The sequence below is a fragment of the Equus przewalskii genome, chromosome 26 (assembly GCF_037783145.1).
Source record: "Equus przewalskii isolate Varuska chromosome 26, EquPr2, whole genome shotgun sequence".
Lineage (NCBI taxonomy): Eukaryota > Metazoa > Chordata > Mammalia > Perissodactyla > Equidae > Equus > Equus przewalskii.
Window position 1 is genome coordinate 28,272,763 of NC_091856.1, and position 19,653 is coordinate 28,292,415.

At 43.9% G+C, this 19,653-nt stretch overlaps 1 protein-coding gene across 1 annotated transcript in view; it reads right to left on the minus strand.

Moving 5' to 3' along the window:
* Window positions 1-14,967, minus strand: part of PSMB7 (proteasome 20S subunit beta 7) — a 56,376-nt gene extending 41,409 nt beyond the window's left edge. The window contains exons 1-5 of the mRNA XM_008531420.2: window positions 14,810-14,967; window positions 14,286-14,379; window positions 13,358-13,455; window positions 12,008-12,148; window positions 6,258-6,373 (exon numbers count right to left, since the gene is read on the minus strand). Coding sequence (XP_008529642.1) covers window positions 6,258-6,373; window positions 12,008-12,148; window positions 13,358-13,455; window positions 14,286-14,379; window positions 14,810-14,871 — 511 coding nt within the window. The 5' untranslated portion in view covers window positions 14,872-14,967. The remainder of the gene's footprint in view (window positions 1-6,257; window positions 6,374-12,007; window positions 12,149-13,357; window positions 13,456-14,285; window positions 14,380-14,809) is intronic.
* Window positions 14,968-19,653: the final 4,686 nt, after the last annotated feature.

The following is a 19,653-nucleotide window of genomic DNA, read 5'->3' on the forward strand; positions in this document are numbered from 1 at the left end:
TGTGCAAGACAAGACAGGTGTCTTCGATTCAACGTAAATTAAGAGTAGCCTTCAGGCGCCTGGCTAGTCGCCAATACAGGCCCCTGGGTAGACAAAATTTAGACACCCTTGTCTTACGGGTAATTCGTAGCTTCCAGCTCTTACTGTCAAACCACTCAGAAAAAAATATTAATTACAGAGTTTTGTTTTTGTTTCTTATAATTTAACTAAAACATGAGAATTTACATGAAATATTCATTTCTCACTTATGCTACACTTACAGAAAGCCTCAATCCCACAGTGAAAGCTAATATTCCACCGGAGCATTTCATTTAGGAGGGCCTTCTCGTTTACCTGCAGTTTGAGCTTTGGTTTGTAGCTCACCCAAAATAAATAACATGAATTAAAACAAAATCCACCAAACGTTGGCAATTCTGGGGTTCTGTCTCAATATCCAGCTCCCTACCCCCTCAAAAAAAAGGAAAGAAAGGAAAACAACAACAACAACCAGAAGCCAGGAGAACACCCTCATTAGGAAGGAAGGCAGCCTGCGCAGCCATGACTGCAGGAGAAGATGCAGGCAGGCCCTGTTCAAAGCGGACAAGGCTGACAGAAGGGCAAAGGCAGAGCTGGGGCAGTACAAACACTGAATGTATTTTACCTTCTCTGGTAAAGGGCTCCTCTTCACAGTGGACTTGAATTGGAAAGAAACAAAAGCTAAAAACCATGTTGTCTTGGCGTGGTAGAATTGGGTACAATTTTTAAAAATTTCCCTTGATGCTATGAAGCTGCTTCAGTAAATACCGTGTTTAATATGCAGGATAGGAAATCTGTACATAGAGCAGTCAAAAATACGCAAAACAAATAAATGCCCTTCAAGAATTTGTATAAATATTTTTAGTATTCAGAAGCAAGGCTTAATGCCTTAATGAAGTTAACATCTGTACGATGATAAAATCAAAGCAGCTGTGTTGTGCTGGGGTTTGCCTGAGCTGGACGGCAAGGGTTCAAACTCCAGCTTTGCCACTGACAGGCAGGGCAATGATAAGCAAGTTACTAAATCTAAGTTTCAGGTTTCTCATCAATAAAATAGCAACAACAGCATCCCTTAATATTGTGATAGCACCAAGAGACTCTGGCAAAGAGACACTCCATAATGTGCTTTAAGTTCAAAATATTATTAAGCTTTAAAAAAAAAATAGGCCTAGCACATATGCAATGCTTTGTGCTATTCTGAGGCCATACAAATGAAATGCAATCTAATTCTAGGGGTATTGTAAACTGTTAGTTCACCAAAAATAAAACAGCAGTTAAGTTTTAGACATTCTTCGGTACAAGCAAGTTGGGGAATCAGAAAATTAATTTACCATCCACTATTAATTGAGTCACACAGGACTCTGTGAGACTCTGGGAATAAGACTCAGATTCTACTCTCAGAGATCTCACAGTTTCACAGGGGGAGGGACAAGGACTGGGGAAAGCGGAATCCTGGGATCATGTTTCATGCCAGTGCCCTGAGAGGGACTTGCTAACTCAGCCTGGGGCAGTCACACAGGAATGGCTTCTGGGCTAGACCTCGGATGATGAGTACGAATGCTCCTGGGAGAAAAAGCATTTCTGAGAGAAGGCAGCATTGCAGCTGTGGGTGTGAAAGCTTGCTCGGGGGCCTGCTGCCACAAAGGCCTAGGCTGCAAGCGGAGGAAGGAAATGAAACAGGGAAAGGGTCTAGCCCCCGAGTGGAAGGGAGGAGGCCCAAGGTGGAGGAGTTACTGCAACCCTGCGGTCAAGAGCCAGGACGGGGCTGGCACTGAGGAAGACAGGCGAGGACGGATGACACACAGACCCGTCATCTGGTCTAAGGGTTGGCTGGTTTCTCTGAGTGCTCTCTGTAATGACAATGGCCATCCCTACTGCCACTGGACCCGTCCGCACCCTTCACATTTCTGGCCAGAGGCCATCTCCCAATCTGCCCCAGACTCCCCAGGCCAATCTTCCTGCCTAGAGTTGTCAGACAGCTGGAACAAGCCAATCTGATCCTAGCACTCCCTGGCTTGAAAACATTTGATGTGAACCTCCAGAACAAAATCGAAACAACACAGCCTGTACCATCAGGATGGTCTCCGGCCTAGCGTTCCCGCCCGGCCTCTGCTCCACCCTCCTGAACTCCATATGCCTTCATCCCTCCACGTCTTTGCTTCCACTGCGCCCCATGCATGGAACACTCCCCTCACCCACTGCACTTACCTTACTCAGCCGGCAAACTCTGGCCTTTCAGTTCCTTAACCAAGTGGGTCCCTTGTGCACCACAGGGCTTGAGAAGTCTTTCCCTTGGGGGTAGGGAGTGGGACAGCAAATTCCGGCCTAATTCCTACTTACTGTTCAGGTCTCACCTTAAGTGTCACTTTTCCCCATCTTTCACCTATCACACTGGCAAGAATACCCAGTGCTGGTGAGGTTGTAAGAGAAAGACATTCTCATATTCTCTTCATAGGAAGATCAACTAGTGCAATCTTTTTAGAGGGCAATTTGGCAATAGCTCTCAAAAGGTAAAACACACTGTATGGCCATCTGTCACCTTCTTGGGCTGCCCAGCAGCTGTACTTCCTTCCTACATCTGGGGAACCCCACCACCTTATGAGTGGGTGACTGAGCTTCACCAGTCAGAAGTATCCACCCTTTCCTGTAAGGAACTCACTGGAGGTGACAGAGGTGGCAGGAAGACGCAGTTCCCAAGGCAGCCAGGGCAGCAGAGTGAGTTCTGAGCCAGGGCCCAGCCCCAGGTGTGCCAGCAGTGCAGGCTAAAGCATTCTGTACTCGCCTGCAATGGCCCACTCTGTAGCATGATTGCTGACATTGTTCTTGGCCCCAAACCCAGTTCTTGCCTTCCCAGCTATCCTGTGACCATCTACTAGCCTTTAAAAAAAATTCTCTCCCTTAAATCATCCAGCGATTCTATTGCTTGCAACAGAGAATTCTGAGCAATACATGAACACATCCTGATCTAGAAATTCCACTATTAGGAATTTATCTGAAGTACGTACTTACACAAGTACACCAAGATACACTGGTTGCAAAAGTCTAAAAACCAAAATATCCATCAATAGGAGAATGGGGTCAGTAAATCATGGGAGTGCCATATAATGCAATTCCACGTAGCTGTTGTTATAGATATGATATAGATCTACACGTGCTGATACAAAAACTTCTTCAAAACAAGTTAATAGTGAGGGAACGGTATGTACAGCATGACCTCATTTGTGTATTTTTGATAGAAAGAGAGAGAGAGAGAGAGGATAGAGATAGATGAAGGTGTATCATAAAACATTTCCTGAGAAAAAACACACTACTCTCTTAGTAGTTATTTTGGAAGAAGGATACTTATTTTTCATGTAATATTTTTCCCACTTAAATCTGTCATGTTTATAAATTACTTTCATTAGAAAATGTTTCAATGTCACTTGCCTACTAAGGATTTTATCAACACCCATTATCCTTCCTGTTATTCTCTCTTATGACTGTCCTTTCCCTCCAGGGCACTTAGCACAGTGCCTTCATTTAGATTAACGTGTATTTACTTGTTTAATTTTTGTCTCCCACATGAGGCTATAAGCTCTGCGGGCAGATGCTGTGTTGACCACTATACTCCCAGCACCTGGCACAGGGCCTAGCACCCAGGTGGTGCTAAATAAGTATCTGATGAATGAACGTAAATAACTTATCCTTCTTTTAAGACTCAGCTCAAGTGAAGTGAAGCTTTTCCTTAAATCTTTCAGTTGAGATGTGACCCTTTCTCCCTCGGGCCTCCACTGGCCTTTGTACCTACTGCCCTTGGCAGTTTACACATCTGTCTCCCTCACCACAACATGAATATGTTGAAGGCAAGGATCCACACATTCACCTGTCTGTGGAGCCCACTACAGTGCCTTTACACAGAAGGCACTCGAGGAATAGATGACCAATAAACGAAGAGAGGAACAACCTAAACCTCAAATAATTTACTCAGGTATTAAAATCAGATGTGACTGATGTCTTGCTCTTCTTAACCTGGTTTTTTATGATAGCAAAACCAGACTGTGTTGAGTAACAATTTCTAAACTGATGTGCGCCATAAACTCAAAGCTGTGGAACCATCACCCTGGACTCACGCTAGACTTGGAGATGCGAGATCACTGTCAGCCAGGACAGAGCACAAAGTGGGGCTGCAGCAGTGAAATGAGCTGGCACAAATCTGCGAGACTTTCAACAATGTGTCCTAAATTCAGGATTATGCTCATAAGACAAATCACTACATTTCAAAAGCAAAAGAAACCAATTCACTTTTCCCATCTTAAAAATGAAACTGCTTTGCATCAATGTTAAATTCCCTGAATGTGATGATTTTATCAAGGTGATGTAAGAGAACTTCCTAAAGGATTCAGAGGTGGAGCCTTACAGGGTCTGCTATCTACTCTCAAATGGTTCCACACACGAAACAGTAACAGCGTGCGTGAGAGAGAGCAAATGCGGTAAAATGTTAATTGACAAATATGAGTAAAGGGTATATACGACTATTCATTGTCCGTTATTGCTACTTTTCTGAAGTATGAATTTTTTTAAGTAAAAAAAAGCAGAAATTAAACTACTTAATAGAGAAGGCTATTTCACTTTTACTACCATTTAAAGGCATCAGACTGAAGAAATAAAAACAGTACTTCAATGGAGATAACAAATACATTTGAATAAAGCAGAACAGTTCTAAAATTACTTAACTATCTTCATTTTAAAATAATTACAAAGATTCCTCCATATGGTAAATGGAGGCAAATCATTCTCCCCACAAACAGGGGAGATCTGTTGTATAAAAACTTTATAAGAGGCTGGATAACACAATGGAAGAGCAAAGTCTCAAACTGGCAATTTCCAAACTATTCAAGGCAGCAGTGTTCCTAGCTCTGCAGAACCAAGATGCCAAGACAAAAAATGTGGGAGGTAGGGCTGGCCCCGTGGCCGAGTGGTTAAGTTCGCGAGCTCCGCTGCAGGCGGCCCAGTGTTTCGTTGGTTCGGATCCTGGACGTGGACGTGGCACTGCTCATCAAACCACGCTGAGGCGGTGTCCCACATGCCACAACTAGAAGGATCCACAACGAAGAATATACAACTATGTACCGGGGGGCTTTGGGGAGAAAAAGGAAAAAATAAAATCTTTAAAAAAAAAAAAAAATGTGGGAGGTAAATAACAGCTGGAGAAACACCAGCTACACATGACCTGTTCGAATTTCTGGACCTGTACAATTTGACTCAGACATTTAACATAAAAGTTAGAACTTGGAAATCCCAAATCTTCTATATATAATTTTATCTTCTTTTTTTTGGTCATTAAAAAAATACTCTTATCTAGCCCTTAGAGCAAAAAAACAAATGTAAAAACTGATCAAAAGAGTAACTACTATTTATAGGCCAGGCACTGGACCAGATGCTTTATATACATCATTTCTAATCATTATAACCTAGTATGTATGCAAGTATTATTGATACCATTTCACAGGTGAGGATATCGAGGTTCAGAGAGGAATTAAATGCCCATGATCCTTCAGAGATTAAGTGGTAAAGAGGGACTCTAGTCACTCTGGCTTAAAAAAAAAATTTCTTCATGTCCCAGGCACGTTCCCGCATGTCGCAGACACATTCCTGCATGTTCCCGCATGTCCCAGGCACGTTCCCGCAGTGAGGCCTCCACTCTAGCTTTCCTCCTGCCTGGAAGGCTCCTCCACTAAACTTCACCCTCCTCATGAGACCTACCTTGACCTTCCTTTTTACCACTACAGTCTGCCTTCCACCCCAACACTCCCAAGTCCCCTTATAGTGAATTTTTTTTTAACTTTTTGTTTTGAGATGATTGTAAATTCACAGGTAGATGCAGAAAATAAGACGAGTTCTCGCATACCCTTGACCCAGTTTCCTTCAAAGGTAGCATCTTGCATAACTGTAGCACAATATCACCTGCATTACTTCTCCTCCTAGAATTTATCACTTTCTAACATATTTTAATATATTTATAATAGTTGTTCTTGGTCCATTCCCACTAAAATATAAACTCCTCGTTACCTAAATTTTATTCATTGCTATATCCCAAGCAAATAGAACAGGGCCTAATCTGTAGGACAAACTCAACAACTATTTGTAGAATAAATCAAAGCACTGAATTGCACTGCCAACTCTAACAAGAAATAACTAGCTCTTTAAGAGACCACTTTGGTAAATAAGAGGATTCGGAAACATCAGGAAAACACGACACTCACCCATGGTGACATAAGGCAACTTATCAGTTGATCCATGAGGATAGATGCTGTAGAGGTGAGGTCCAGTGACATCTACTCCCCCCAAAACTAGCGCTGCACCGATGTAACCTTGATACCTGGTGATCAGAGTATGTGTAAGAAAAAAAAATGAGTCTACCTTGTACGCATGTAACTTAACCAAAGATGTAAGAGAAGACAGACAACAGAAAGCTTATCAGGTACTGCTACTATGACATTAAGTGGTTACGTTCTGATGTTCTGATGGGGAGAAGATGGGGAATGGAACAAACGTTAGTTGAACATCTACCATCAGCCAATAAAAACTGCGAATTGTGTGAAGTACTCCACATACCATATTTCATCTCACTCTCACAACCCCCTTTACAAGAGGGCACTATAATTCTCACTTTACAGAAGACAAAAACCAACCCAAAGACGTTAAGTACTTGGCCAATGTCTCAGCGCCAAGCCTGGCTTACCCCAAAGATGACTTCGATCACACCTCTGCATCATAGATAAGTTCCCTCCAAGCTAACAATGAGGAGTTGCTAAATCAAGCTGTTTACATTATCAACCTCACCACAGCCTCACTAGAAAACAGCTAATGTCAGAACATCCTTCCTTTGAATAAATCCACAAGATTATCATCAGAGACATGAGCTCACATTGAGTAAAAGAGAAGCATTTCCTCATTCAGGAGCTAAATGACGCAATAACTCCAGGAGAGCCTACAGAGCCTGCTGCTCCCGCCCACAGGACACGCTCCACCTCTCAGGAACGAGGGTGAAAGGACATTTTCCACCCTGCCCACCTCCACTTAACTGTGCACGTTTGTTCCCCTGGCCTCTACCTGGTTGGTCTTCCACTTCCATAGGTTGCTTTCCCTGTATTTGGTTCCACCTTTTACCATTAGAATGGCTATGCTAGATGAACATGCTGAATTTAAAGTCCTCCACTGTGAGCCTTTAGCTCTTTTGGGAAGAAAAATGAAACCAACACATGCTGAATTTGCACAATGATGTAATCATTAAAACTGACATAAATAAATTAATACAAGAACCAAGCAAAGCCATAATCTTAGATTGTCTGCGACACAGCTACTCATTAGGAAGCACTCTAGGTAAACAGAACAGTCAAGTCCAATACCTTCCATGTCCCTTGATTACCCTATTGTTATTTCAGAGAGAATCTTCCATTTATAAGTGAAAAATTAAAGCACAGGAAAGGATTTTAGAAGCAGCCTCAAAAGGAAACAGAGGCCCAGAGAGGGAAAGACACTGGTCCTAAGCCACATGAGCTGGCAGCAAGGTCAAGACAATATCCCAGGGCTCTGGGATAAGAAGTTAGAATCACCAGACCCAGCACTTGCACCTCAGTGCAGTGCCTGATCCACTACACCAAGTGCCTCCCAAACAGGGTGTTCAACAAAGTCAGTAACAACCAGCCAGCTCCCTTCCAAGCCAAAACAATCTCTGTTGAACGCCTTTAAAAGAGTCTAAGATATTCTGGCAAGTCACTGAAATCCTTAAAAATTGATCCAGAAATTCTACTTCTGGAATCTAATTCTAAGGATATAAGAGGACAAATAAGCAGAAAGGAATACACAAGAAGGTGTACTGCAGTACTGTTTATGATGCTAAAAAAGTGGAAACAGTCAGAGGGAGAACTGGCTAAACTGATACAGCTATACAACAGAACACTACACAATCATGAAAAACCACGCTATGTTTTCTCATACGCTACTGATGGTAGTGCAACTTAACACAACCGTTCTCAAGGACAATTTTGGCAGTATGTATCAAAACGTTAAATCAAAAATATGTACTTCTAGGAATTTATTTTAGAATATAGCCTAAAGAATTTAATTACACACATACCTAAAGGTTCTATGTTCCAACGGGTTCACTGAATATCTTATAATACCTTAAATACCTTAAAACAGGCAATATCATTAATGTTCAAAAATTGGTTAATAGAATGGAATGCTGCAATACCATCAAAAATTATGATATTGATCAATGGTTCTTAAAACTTTTATGGGTCACAGACCCCTTTGAAAAATTGATTAAAATTGTGGAACCCTGTTCCCCTAACAAGCGTACACACAAAAGTTTTTTACTGTTTCGGGAGGGTTACAGGTCTCCAGAACTCCTCCATGGGCTCAAGGTAAAAACTCTGGATCCTGAGCTCTTTTACTCATGGGGACAATAGTCACAATATACTATTACAGGTACAGGTTCAGTTACAAAATAACAGAGTAGGAGTCCATTTCTGCAAATGCATAAATGAGTATACACGCATAGTATAAAAGTTCTGAAAAAAGAGATCTCAGATTTCCAATGTATGTGTCTGAGTGCCAGAATATCAGGCGACATTTACTTACTTCTTTTCACATTTCTACAGTGTCTGAATTTTTTTACAATGATCATACATCACTTTTATAATAACTTTAAGAAAAGTTATTTTCATTTTGAAATGCTCCAACACAGAAACTAAATAGGTGAAAAGATTAGGCTGAATTATAGGATGAAATGCACAACTATGATTCTATTTTTTTAGAACAAAATATGTATTATTAAACATAGAAAAAACGTTGAAGGGTGTAACCTGCTAGCACTAATTGCTTGTGGGTGGTAGGAATCCAAATAATTTTTATATTTTTTTAGTTTATCTACATCTTCTAGCTTTTCTTACCATGAACATATACTAGTAACATGGAAGGAAGGAAGGATGGAACAAACAAACAAATAAATAAACTTAAAGAACTAGAAGTATATACACCCAACCAAAATGTGATTCTCCCTGAATGGCAAAATTTTTATTTTTTCTTTAGGCTTTTCAGTATTTTCCAAATTTTCTATGATGAATACATATTACCTTCATAAGGAAAAAAATAGTAAAATTAACATAATAATTACAAGAGTCTCTACATATTCAAACAGTTTCCAGAATATAGAACAGTATATGGCAAAGATTTCTATTAGACCTACAAGGAGGCTCCACGCTCAGAAAGAACAGGCATCACTTAATCTTCTCTATCTAGCTACCACACAAGCAACATAAAAGTACTGCTTAAAAAAGGGGAAAGAGGGGCCTGCTCAGTGGCACAGCGGTTAAGCTCACACGTTCGGCTTCTTGGCGGCCTGGGGTTCACCGGTTCAGATCCTGGGTGCGGACATGGCACCGCTTGGCAAAAGCCATGCCGTGGTAGGTGTCCCACGTATAAAGTAGAGGAAGATGGGCATGGATGTTAGCTCAGGGCCAGTCTTCCTCAGCAAAAAGAGGAGGATTGGCAGTACTTAGCTCAGGGCTAATCTTCCTCAAAAAAAAAACGGGGGGGGGGGGGGGGCGTGCACCTCTGTTTATCCAACCCTCTTTTCTCACTGATCCACATACAAGGAAATGGGTTATTCAGCGGGAGAAAGTAGAGCAATAGCAGGAAGAGTACACCTTGTACTCTTTTTCAGCCTCAGAATTTTATGGGGATCTAAATGTGCATCAGGCCCTGTACAAGGCCCTCTCATGAGCCTGGCTTCTTTAGTCATTTCCTCCTCAAAAGTCGGAGAGACAGAAACTATTTTCCCCATTTTATTGAGGAAGAAACTGAGGGTACGAAAGGCAAGGTGAACAGCCCAAGGTCACACAACAGTCAGTGCTATAGACGGGACTTGAACCAAAGTTCTGAAGTCAAATCCTATGCTTTTTTCCATTATAACACTGACTCATTTTATGTAACTCAACAAAAATGTCAGAAGACATAAAGGACCATAATTATCCTAGTTTAAATTTTTAAATGGTCTTCTCAAAACTTTTATAAAATTTAATTTTCACGAAGTATGTTAAAATAAAAATAATAAAACACTGGAAAACAGAATTTAGAATTCCTAGAACATTCTAAAGAGATTAACAGAAATATCTGCTAGATTTAGCCAAATGCTTTAAATGACACTGCAAGGAATCTTGAAATATTCTCTTTACTGCAATTTTACAAGTTTAAAAATTGTTAAATGTAATGCACCACACAAACCACCAGAGGGAGCTTTGTATTTAAAATCGAAATCACAAACATCTTCAGAAATCTTGATAACAGATGTACTTTAACAAGTTCTCACACTGAACTGGGAGAATTTATTTGATAGACAATAAATCTCCAGGATTAGGATGGTCATTACGTACATAAATAAGTGGAAATCACTGACATAAGGGCTCAGCACAGCCAGAGCAGGAATTGGACAGCTATGACTAGGCTTCCCGCCCACATGACTCATAAGTCCCCGTCTCCTCGCTTAGCAGTATAGTGTGAAATGGGCATTATACTACTGGCCTTGCTGCACAGCGACATTACCTCACATCCACTTACTGAGAGCCCAGGGGCCATGCTCGACTCTTAGAAGAAGACCTGCAAATTCACAGGAAGGCAAAGGCCAGGCAGGAAACAGAGAGAAGTGAAGAAGGCAGAGACTGACAGACCAGACACATGCTCCCACTTCTAAAGGAAACGTCTGCCATTTGGTTCCAAAGATTACTGCTACATGTTATTCCACCCTCTTTCTAAATTTTTTTCAAAAGAAGCCAGAAATCCAAATTTTTAATTCAAATCTCCCAATTTATAATTACTGGCCACTATTTAAAAAAAAAAACACTATAGGGCCCAAATAAAATTTCTCTACAAGCTGAATACGACCTGTGAGCTGCCAGCTTACAATCTTTGCTTTCTATTCCTCCTCCCCTTTAATTCTCACAAGACTCAATGCAGCTGCTGCTGCTTGGGGCAGAGATAAAGAACATGTTTCGTGCAGGTTGTTTAATGGGTGACGAGGACCAGAATAAAGGTCTCTGATCAACTTTAAAAAAAAAAAAAAGATATCATGATGCACATTCTAGGGAGAAGGAAAGAGGAGAGAATTTGTTAAAGGTAAGGCAGGTCCCAAAAGGAGAAGTCAGTATTCCAACCCAAGACTAAATGCCCAGGCTATTTCTGCTAAAACACATTGCCTCTCTTCTCCTCGTGAGGAGTAAATGAGAAAATGGACTTAAAATCTGAAAACTGTCAAGATCTATACAAACATAATGTGATGCTGTGATTATTAAGGGAGAAAGAAAGAAAACTACTAAGAGGAACTGAGTGTGTGAGTCAGCAGGGAGCGAAGGTCAGGTCAGGCCCACGACTGCTCCTCTTTAAGCTTCAGCTGGTTCACTCATAAACGGGACATGTTAACAGCCCCTACCTCAGAATTCAAAAGATAAAAAGAGATCATGCACAAAGCACTTAGCACAGGACTTGGCACAAAGAGACAGATAAATGTTGGTCAACATTAATGTTGTTATACCCACTCACAGCCAACTACAAACATCACTTCTCATCTTGTTATTTTGCCACTAAAAGATGGAGGAAAAAAACCAACCATTTGTGTTTGTGTGTGTTCACAAAATGAACTCAAAAGTTCCTTCAGCTCTTTCTCACTATGAACAAAAAAGGATTTTTATCTGGTACAGTAATACCCTATGCCTCAGGAAATGACTCAATTGATCACATGTGATTTATTCATGGAAAGAAAAAAAAAGACCCCCTAAATTCAAACACATTATCAAAAGCCTTATGAAATTAAAATGGCTTTTTAGTAACAATTGATTTCTGGAATAAAATGTATATTTCTGAATGTTTTTTCTCTAGCTTCCAGGCTTTCCTTGGCTGAAAATCTAAGAGATGACAAAAAGATGCTGTACAAATCCCCATCCTGGAACCTCACCTGAAAAGCATCTGCTTCAGCATCCGATTGGCCGTCACAACTCTGGGAAGGCGGCCAGTGGAGAGGGAGTGGAGCTCCAAGTTGGAAGAAATGAGCTGGGTTGTCATGTCTGTGTCTGCAGCTGTCCCAGCACCACAACAACTAAAAAATACGATTAGAAACTTATCTGAAATTCAATTACCAAAGGGCTCAATTAGAAGTGGAGGTTCTTGGATAACTTCCAAGAAGTTCAGGTACATGCAGAGATGTTTTTGCTTATGTGTGCACTGTAATGGCTGTGTCTAACCAATCTTACATAAACATGAAGTTGAGAATATGCATCTAATTATATGCAAATATATTTTCTGTGGCCCAATGGAACATTTCAAATCATTAGTTTCTGTGCTCCTAACAGAGTGTACATTTTACTAAACCTAAAAAATATATCCAAGTTGTACAACAGAGCAAGGCATGTTAAAAGTCTTCCAATTTGACATTTACCAAGTATTTACTACGAGGTACCAGTCATTACAAAGTACTGAGAATAAAGAAAATATGACACAGTCTTAGCACTTGATTTCAAAGTTGAGAGGAGACACAGGTAGACAAAAGTTAGAGTATCTCGTGCAATACAATACAGTAGCATAGGTACAAAATGCCGTGGGAAACTGAAGGAGAGAGCAACAAATTCTGATCTTTGAGAAGAGATTTCATATGAGCTGGATTCAGAAGAACCAGAGGGGTAGCAAAAGCAAAGGTGAAACAGCATGGAGGTGAGGGGAACAGGGACACGAGGGAAACAGGGACAGTCCAGGTGCAGCTGGAACATGGAGTGACGGCAGTTAAACAGGCTGAAAAGCTTTTTGTGAGACTGCGCAAGATCTTAAATATCACGCTACAGAGTTTCGACATTATCCTGAAAGCAGTGTAGGAAGGTGAAAAGTCTCTTGAAAAGTTTTTAAAGTGGAAAGGGACATAATGAGATCTGTGTTTTACAAAATTCAATATAGCAGAAGAGTGAACAACAGAGATGGAGAAGACACCAAAGGCAGAGAGGCTATTTAATGACAACTGTAATGGTCCCCTGAGGAAAAAAAATCTAAGCTAAGGCCTTAGCAGAGGGAAGGACAAGAAGGAACGGACGCAAGAGGCACACAGAAGGCAGAACTGGGTACCAGCTGAATCGAAGACTAAAGCAAAGAGGACTTGAGAATGACTAGCTTAGGCGACAGGTGCAAAGAAATGACACTTAAAGGAGACAGAAAGAAAATACAGGTTGAACAACAGGTTTTAGTGAGGAACACAGTAAATTCAATTTTAGCCCTGACATGTTTGAAAATACAAGAGCGATTCAAACCAATCAATACTTACTATATGTTAGGAGATATGAAGTGTATTTTTGAACAGTTCTTGTCAGCAACAACCATCCCTTCAGTTGCCCTTGTATCTGCTCCAAGAACTATGCCATCCTATTTTTAAAAAACACATTTTTTAAAACATTTTCACATATATAGACCACAGTTCTCTACTTTAGGGAAAACAATGTTGGCCATCCCCTGCCCCCCCAAACCCCTACTCCTGCTGAAACTCCTATCAAAAATATCATGCTATGCTGTCAGAATTCAAGAAAAGGCTGATTAATGAACATTATTGGTTGAATCCTGATTAGGCGGTAAGAATTACCACTTCTGTTTTCAAACGAGGCTCAGAGATTCAGTGACTTCCTTACAAATCACAGCAAATATGGGAAAAGTCTGAATTAATATGCAGAAATACGTCCATTAAAATAGCCACCTCTGTCAACTTTTTAAAAGATGTCACTTTTTACCTTGAACAATAATAACCATCATCTCTTTTAAACCTCACAACAATCTAAGGCAGGAATTATTATATCCCTTTGATGGATGGGGAAAGTGTGGCTGTGAGAAGGAAAGTGACCTGCCCAAATCTGGAAGCAGCACATAAATTAAATGGTTAGACAGACCTGTCTGACCCAAATCTTGTGTTCTCCCATTATATCATTCTGCTTCCTAAAGTAGTAACTTAAGGCAGAAGAGTAAATCGGTCTCCTGTCAAAAACTCGGTGAAGTGAGGAAACAACATAAACTGTTGCTAAGTGCACAAACCTCCTGACAAACCCCTAAAGGACCTAAACCCCCCTAAAGGACCTTAACTCCCCTAAAGGACCTTTTCCTGATGTACTCTGTAACACCTGCCCTTCCTGACAGGGCCTGGAGCAGTAAAGGAGGCCAAGCGTAACCAGTTCACTCACCGCTGCTCTTGGCCTGCCTCAGCTTACCTTATAGACCACCCCCGCGATGGTCGTTCCTGTTTTCCGGGCCGTTGGAAGCTTGAACCCTTTCCTTGCAAAATCGGCTTCCAAGACGGCATTTCTGAGAGCAAATGAGAATAAAGCGTTGAAGGGCAGGACTGCACTGCGCCGCACCGGCACAAAGAGCGTCTAAGAAGGAACTCAGGAAAAGAAAAACTATTTGCTTTCACGCCTATCTGTTCACCGAACCCTCCCAACGTCAGGACTAGTGTCCTGTTTTTCAGCGAAAAGAGCGGCAGAGAGGGGCGGCACCTCGCCGAAGGAGAGGGAGATGGAGGGTGTCCGAGTGCGCTGGGAGACTGGAAGGGCAGCCCCGGCCCCAGGAGAAACCCGCGCTCAGGCCTTGATTCCCCTGAGTCACACGGGCCGCGAGCCCGCAGGCCCCGCCGTCCCCCTGCGTTTAGACTTCCCAGATCAGATCGCGGCCCAGCTCCGACCCTGGCCCCGCACTCCCACTCCCACCCTCAACCCAGCCCCGGGCACGGCCGCACCTTCGGCAGTTATCAAACGAGAAACCTCCAACCGGTGGCTGATACACTGACACAGCCGCCATCTTCCCAAGAAAGCACTTCCGGGGTAGGGGCGGGAGCAAACAGAAAGAGTAGAGTACTTCCGGCGCCACCGAGGACCAGGACTGAGGGGCGGGGCAAATTCCGCACTCGGGCGGTTGATCTTAGAGTTACGGGCTCCTAGAGGAGCCCGGAGACGTTTGGAGTATATCGCCCCAAGTGGCGCGGAGGAGAAACTGACGCCCGCAGCTGGGAAAGGACTGGTCCAAGGTGCACGAACCCGAGACCAGGACTCCTGCCCGCCAGACCAGAGCTGTTTCTACTGTTAATTCGGCTCTGCGGGCTTCAGAGACAGACCCACCCAAGTTCCAGGCACAGCCCCACCACCTCCTTGCATTGAGCAGGTCCTCTCACTTCTCTGAATCTGTTTTCTCTGCTGTCAAATGGAGATAATACCTACCCCAAAAGCTGCTGTGAAATGAAGACGTGAAAAGATGCTCAACTTCATTAGTCATTAGGGAACTGTAAATCAAAACCACAAGGCGGTACCACTGCACACTCACGGGGATGGCTAATATCAAAAAATCAAAAAGGCAGATAGTAACAAGTGTTGGCAAGGATGTGGAGAAATTGAAACCCTCATACGTGGCTGGTGGGGATGTAAAATCATGCCCCAGAAAACAGTTGGGCAGTTCCCCCAAAAATTAAACATAGATCCACCAATTCCCCTGTTAGGGATATACCCAGGAGAATTGAAAACATGTTCACAGAAACTTTGTACACAAAATTTACAGCAGCATTATTCATAATAGCCAAATAATAGAAATAACCCAAATGTCTATCAGATGATGAGTGGATAAACAAAATGTGGTCCATCCATATCACAGAATATTACTCAGCCATAAAAAGGAATGAAGCACTGACACATGCTACAACATGGGTGAACCTTGAAAACGTTGTGCTAAGTGAAAGAAGCCAGGCACCAAAACCCACGGATAGCATGGTTCCAATTGCATGAAATGTCCTTAATAGACACACCCATACATGCAGAAAGTAGATTAGTGGTTGCTAGGAGCTGGAGGGAGGAGAGAATGGGGAGTGACTCTTTCATGGGTACAGAGTCTCTTTTTGGGGTGATGATAATGTTCTGGAATTAGATAGAGGTAATGGTTACATGACATTATGAATATACTAAAAACCACTGAATTGCACATTTTTAAATGATGAATGTTTATTTTTAAAGTTTGGTACCTAAGCTAAAATCTGTCACCAATCTTCTTTTTTTTTCCTTCTTCTTCTTCTCTCCAAAGCCCCCGAGTACATAGTTGTATATTCTGGTTGTAGGTCCTTCTGGTTGTGCTACATGAGACCCCGCCTCAGCATGGCCTGATGAGCAGTGCCATGTGCGCACCCAGGATCTGAACCGACAAAACCCTGGGCCACTGAAGCAGAGTTCGTGAACCTAACCACTCGGCCACGGGGCGGCCCCTAAATGATGAATTTTATGTTGTGTTAATTTTATTTCAATTTTTAAAAGGCTGCTGTGAGAATTGAAAATTGTATGTGGAAAGCATCTATCCTGGCACCTAGCAGCTTCTCAATAAACAGCCATTGTTGTTAATACATTCGTTTCATCCTGCCGACAACCTTAAGAGGTAGCTATAATTCAATTCATTTTACTGATTTAAGTGACGTTTCACTGCAGTGAAATAACTTGCTCAAATTTACATATCAAGTAAATGACAACCTCAATAACTGTAGAGTGAATTCATTTAGTCACTGAGCAAATATTTATCAAGCACCTACTTTGTGTCAGGCATGTTTCTAGGAATGAATGAGTGAATGCCATCCCAATCACCTAGAACCAGCGTCTGTCCCAACTACACGTTCAATAAATCTTTATCAAAGGTTAAATTCCCATTCATGACTTCTCTGGGTCTTTTGTGCGAAAATAGGAAAATAAAGCCTTACTCACCTGCCTCCAACGGAATCTACTGATGAAAAAATTGAGTATCTCCTGTGTCACCAACTTTCTGCTTTGGTGACTGTAAAATGTGAAACGACTCGGGCTCTGCTCTGGAGAAGTCCACTTCTTGATGAGAAAGACTCAACCCCGCCAGACTGGACGGCACGGGTCATAACTCCACATGCCCTGGGTACTGTGAGGGGTCAGCAAATGATGATACGATGAAGGACTGGCTCCCCAACATCCGTCAAACTCTCTCACTCCCGCTCAGGGCTCAGCCCTCAGGGAATGAACACAAAGATGAATCCGATGTCATTCCTCTCCTCGTGTTATGGGTTGAAATGTGTCCCCCCCAAAACTGATATCTTGAAGTCCAAACCCCCGGTACCAGAATGTGACCTTACTTGAAGATAGGGCCTTTACAGAGGTAATCAAGCTAAAATGAGGTCACTCCGATGGACCCTAATCCAGTATGAATGGTGTCCTTATAAAAAGGGGAAATTTAGAGGCAGACGCGTGCACAGGGAGACTGCCACGTGACAATGAAGGCAGAGATGAGGGGATGCTTCTACAAGTCAAGGGATGTCAGAGATCGCCAGCAAAGCACTGCAAGCTCGGCGAGAGGCCTGGGACAGCCCCCAGAAGGAATCACCCCGGCCGACACGTTGATTTCAGACTTCTAGCCTCCAGAACTGAGACAATAAATTTCTGCTGTTTAAGCCACCCACTCAGTTTGTGGTACTCAGTTTTGGAGGCCCTAGCAGACTAACTCGCCTCATGAGTTCACAGGCAAGGGGAGGAGAGAAGTCCCCAGAAAGACTCACAGCCCAGTGTGCTGGGAGGGGGTGGGGTGCAGCTGAAGCCTAGAGGCTCTGGGGCATGGAGTAGGAGCGAGCTCATGGGGTGAGAAGGCCAGGAGGGACAGGCATGTGAGCGAAGGCTTGGGGTATGCAACGAACAAAACCAAACAAAAAACCCTGGGCACATATTATTCTCAGGAAACAGCAATGAGTCTGATGTGGCTGCAGAGAAGGGAGGCAGAGCAGCCTGCAACCCCCAGAGGATAATGGCAAGGCATCTGTGTCCTGCCATAGGGTCTGGTGGGAGCTGGAGGAGCCAGGAAAGGATGTGGAAGCGATTTGTGACCTCAGTTTGTCCCCGGGGTATTTCTCTTCTTAACTGGGTCCCTGCGGTATGTTTTTCACACCCAGACTGAGCTGAGGAGGCGGCCTTGCCTCTGGAAGTGGCCCAGCAGAGGCAGCCGGAGCCCAGCAGAGGGTGACAGAGAGCCTCCAGGCAGCCTGGGCCTGGACCTTGAGAGGCCCAGCCAGAGGCCAAGCAAAGCCCCTGGGCTTGGGACAGGACCTCCGTACCTTCTGCCCTGGGGAGAGTGGCTCCAGGTACCCAGCGCTCAGAGCCGCCTGCTTCAGCCTCCCTGTCCAACATGACTGTTAGCCCTGGGACTGCAGCCCAGCCTGGAATGCCCTTCCCAAGGCCAGGACACAGTCCCACTCAATCCCTGGCAGTGCCACCAAACACAACTGACCAGTAAAGCCACCGCTTCTGCTCTGGATTTGGCTGTGTGACCTCAGAGGGGGCTATCAGGCTCTCTGTGTCTCTGTTCCCTAAAAACATAGTAACAACCAACATCCCTTGATGTCACCCAAAGTCCTGGGCTCTGTTCTAACCATTTCATATACAGGATCTCATGATCGTCCTAGGCACCTAGAATGTGCCAGACACTAGCAAAACAGGTGATCGAGAGCCAGACCAGTGCCTGCTCTCAGGGAGCTAGCAGCCCCTAAGGACCAGGCCTCACTGCCCCACTTTACAGACCTCACGGAGAGGTGAAGCCCCTGGCTCAAGGTCACACAGCTGATCAGTGGCAGAGTCAAGATCAAACCACACCCCTCCAAGCCCCAGAGCAGACACAGGACCGCTTCCCCAGCCCTGACAATTATGGCCCCGCTGGCACTCAAGTTCCCATGTTCCCCGGTGCTTTGCCAGAGTGAAAGCGAGGTTTCCTCCTCGAGGACTTTCATCCCAGCTTGGCCGGTTCCTAGCTGCGCGGTCATGGGCTGGTCCCTTCATCTCTCTGAGTCTCAGGATCCTGATCTGTAAAATGAGGGAGCATCACGACATTTCCCTTACTTTGTGCAAACCAAGTGTGAGCAGGCAGGGTAAAATATAAAGCATTTCATTCAGTCATTGGTTCATTCATTCAGTCAGTCAGTATTTATTATGCCCCTCCTTGGTGTGGGCTCTGTGCCAGATCACAGCCATGAGGGGTGTTGGTCTGGGAACTACACCTCCAGTTTACTGTGCTGAGTGCCCTGAGGGACATGTGCCAGAGCACAGCCAGGAAAGGGCTTCCGAGGGAGCCTGAGCAGGCAGGGTGTGCACCCAGAGGACAGGAGTTAGCGCTGAGACCAGGAGACCAGGTGCCTCCCGCACAGGGTTCAGCTGTGCTCACCCCCTGCATCCGCCTGCATTTTCAAAGGGCCTGCCAAGCCCCCTCCCCCAAGCTGCAGGCTGCTCAGGAGCTCAGCGTGGGGCAGGCCCTGGAAGACTCACCCCATCCTCCGTCAGGATACACACACATCCGGAGGTGCCCCCCACACCAAGACTTGGCCGTCTTCCCATTGCAGGGAAGGCAGCCCATGATGCTCCTGGTTGCTAAGGCAACTGGGACCTTGTTTTTCCTTCTTCATAAATAAGCTATAAATAGACAGGGCAAACCTGGGCGCCTTCCTTTGCATGAATTAGAGCAGCTGCTCCAGCACCCAGGTGCCAAGTCCCACTGCACGGGCCACAGACACACAGCTCCGCGGGGGGAGGGCACAGCGAGGCTCATGGCAGC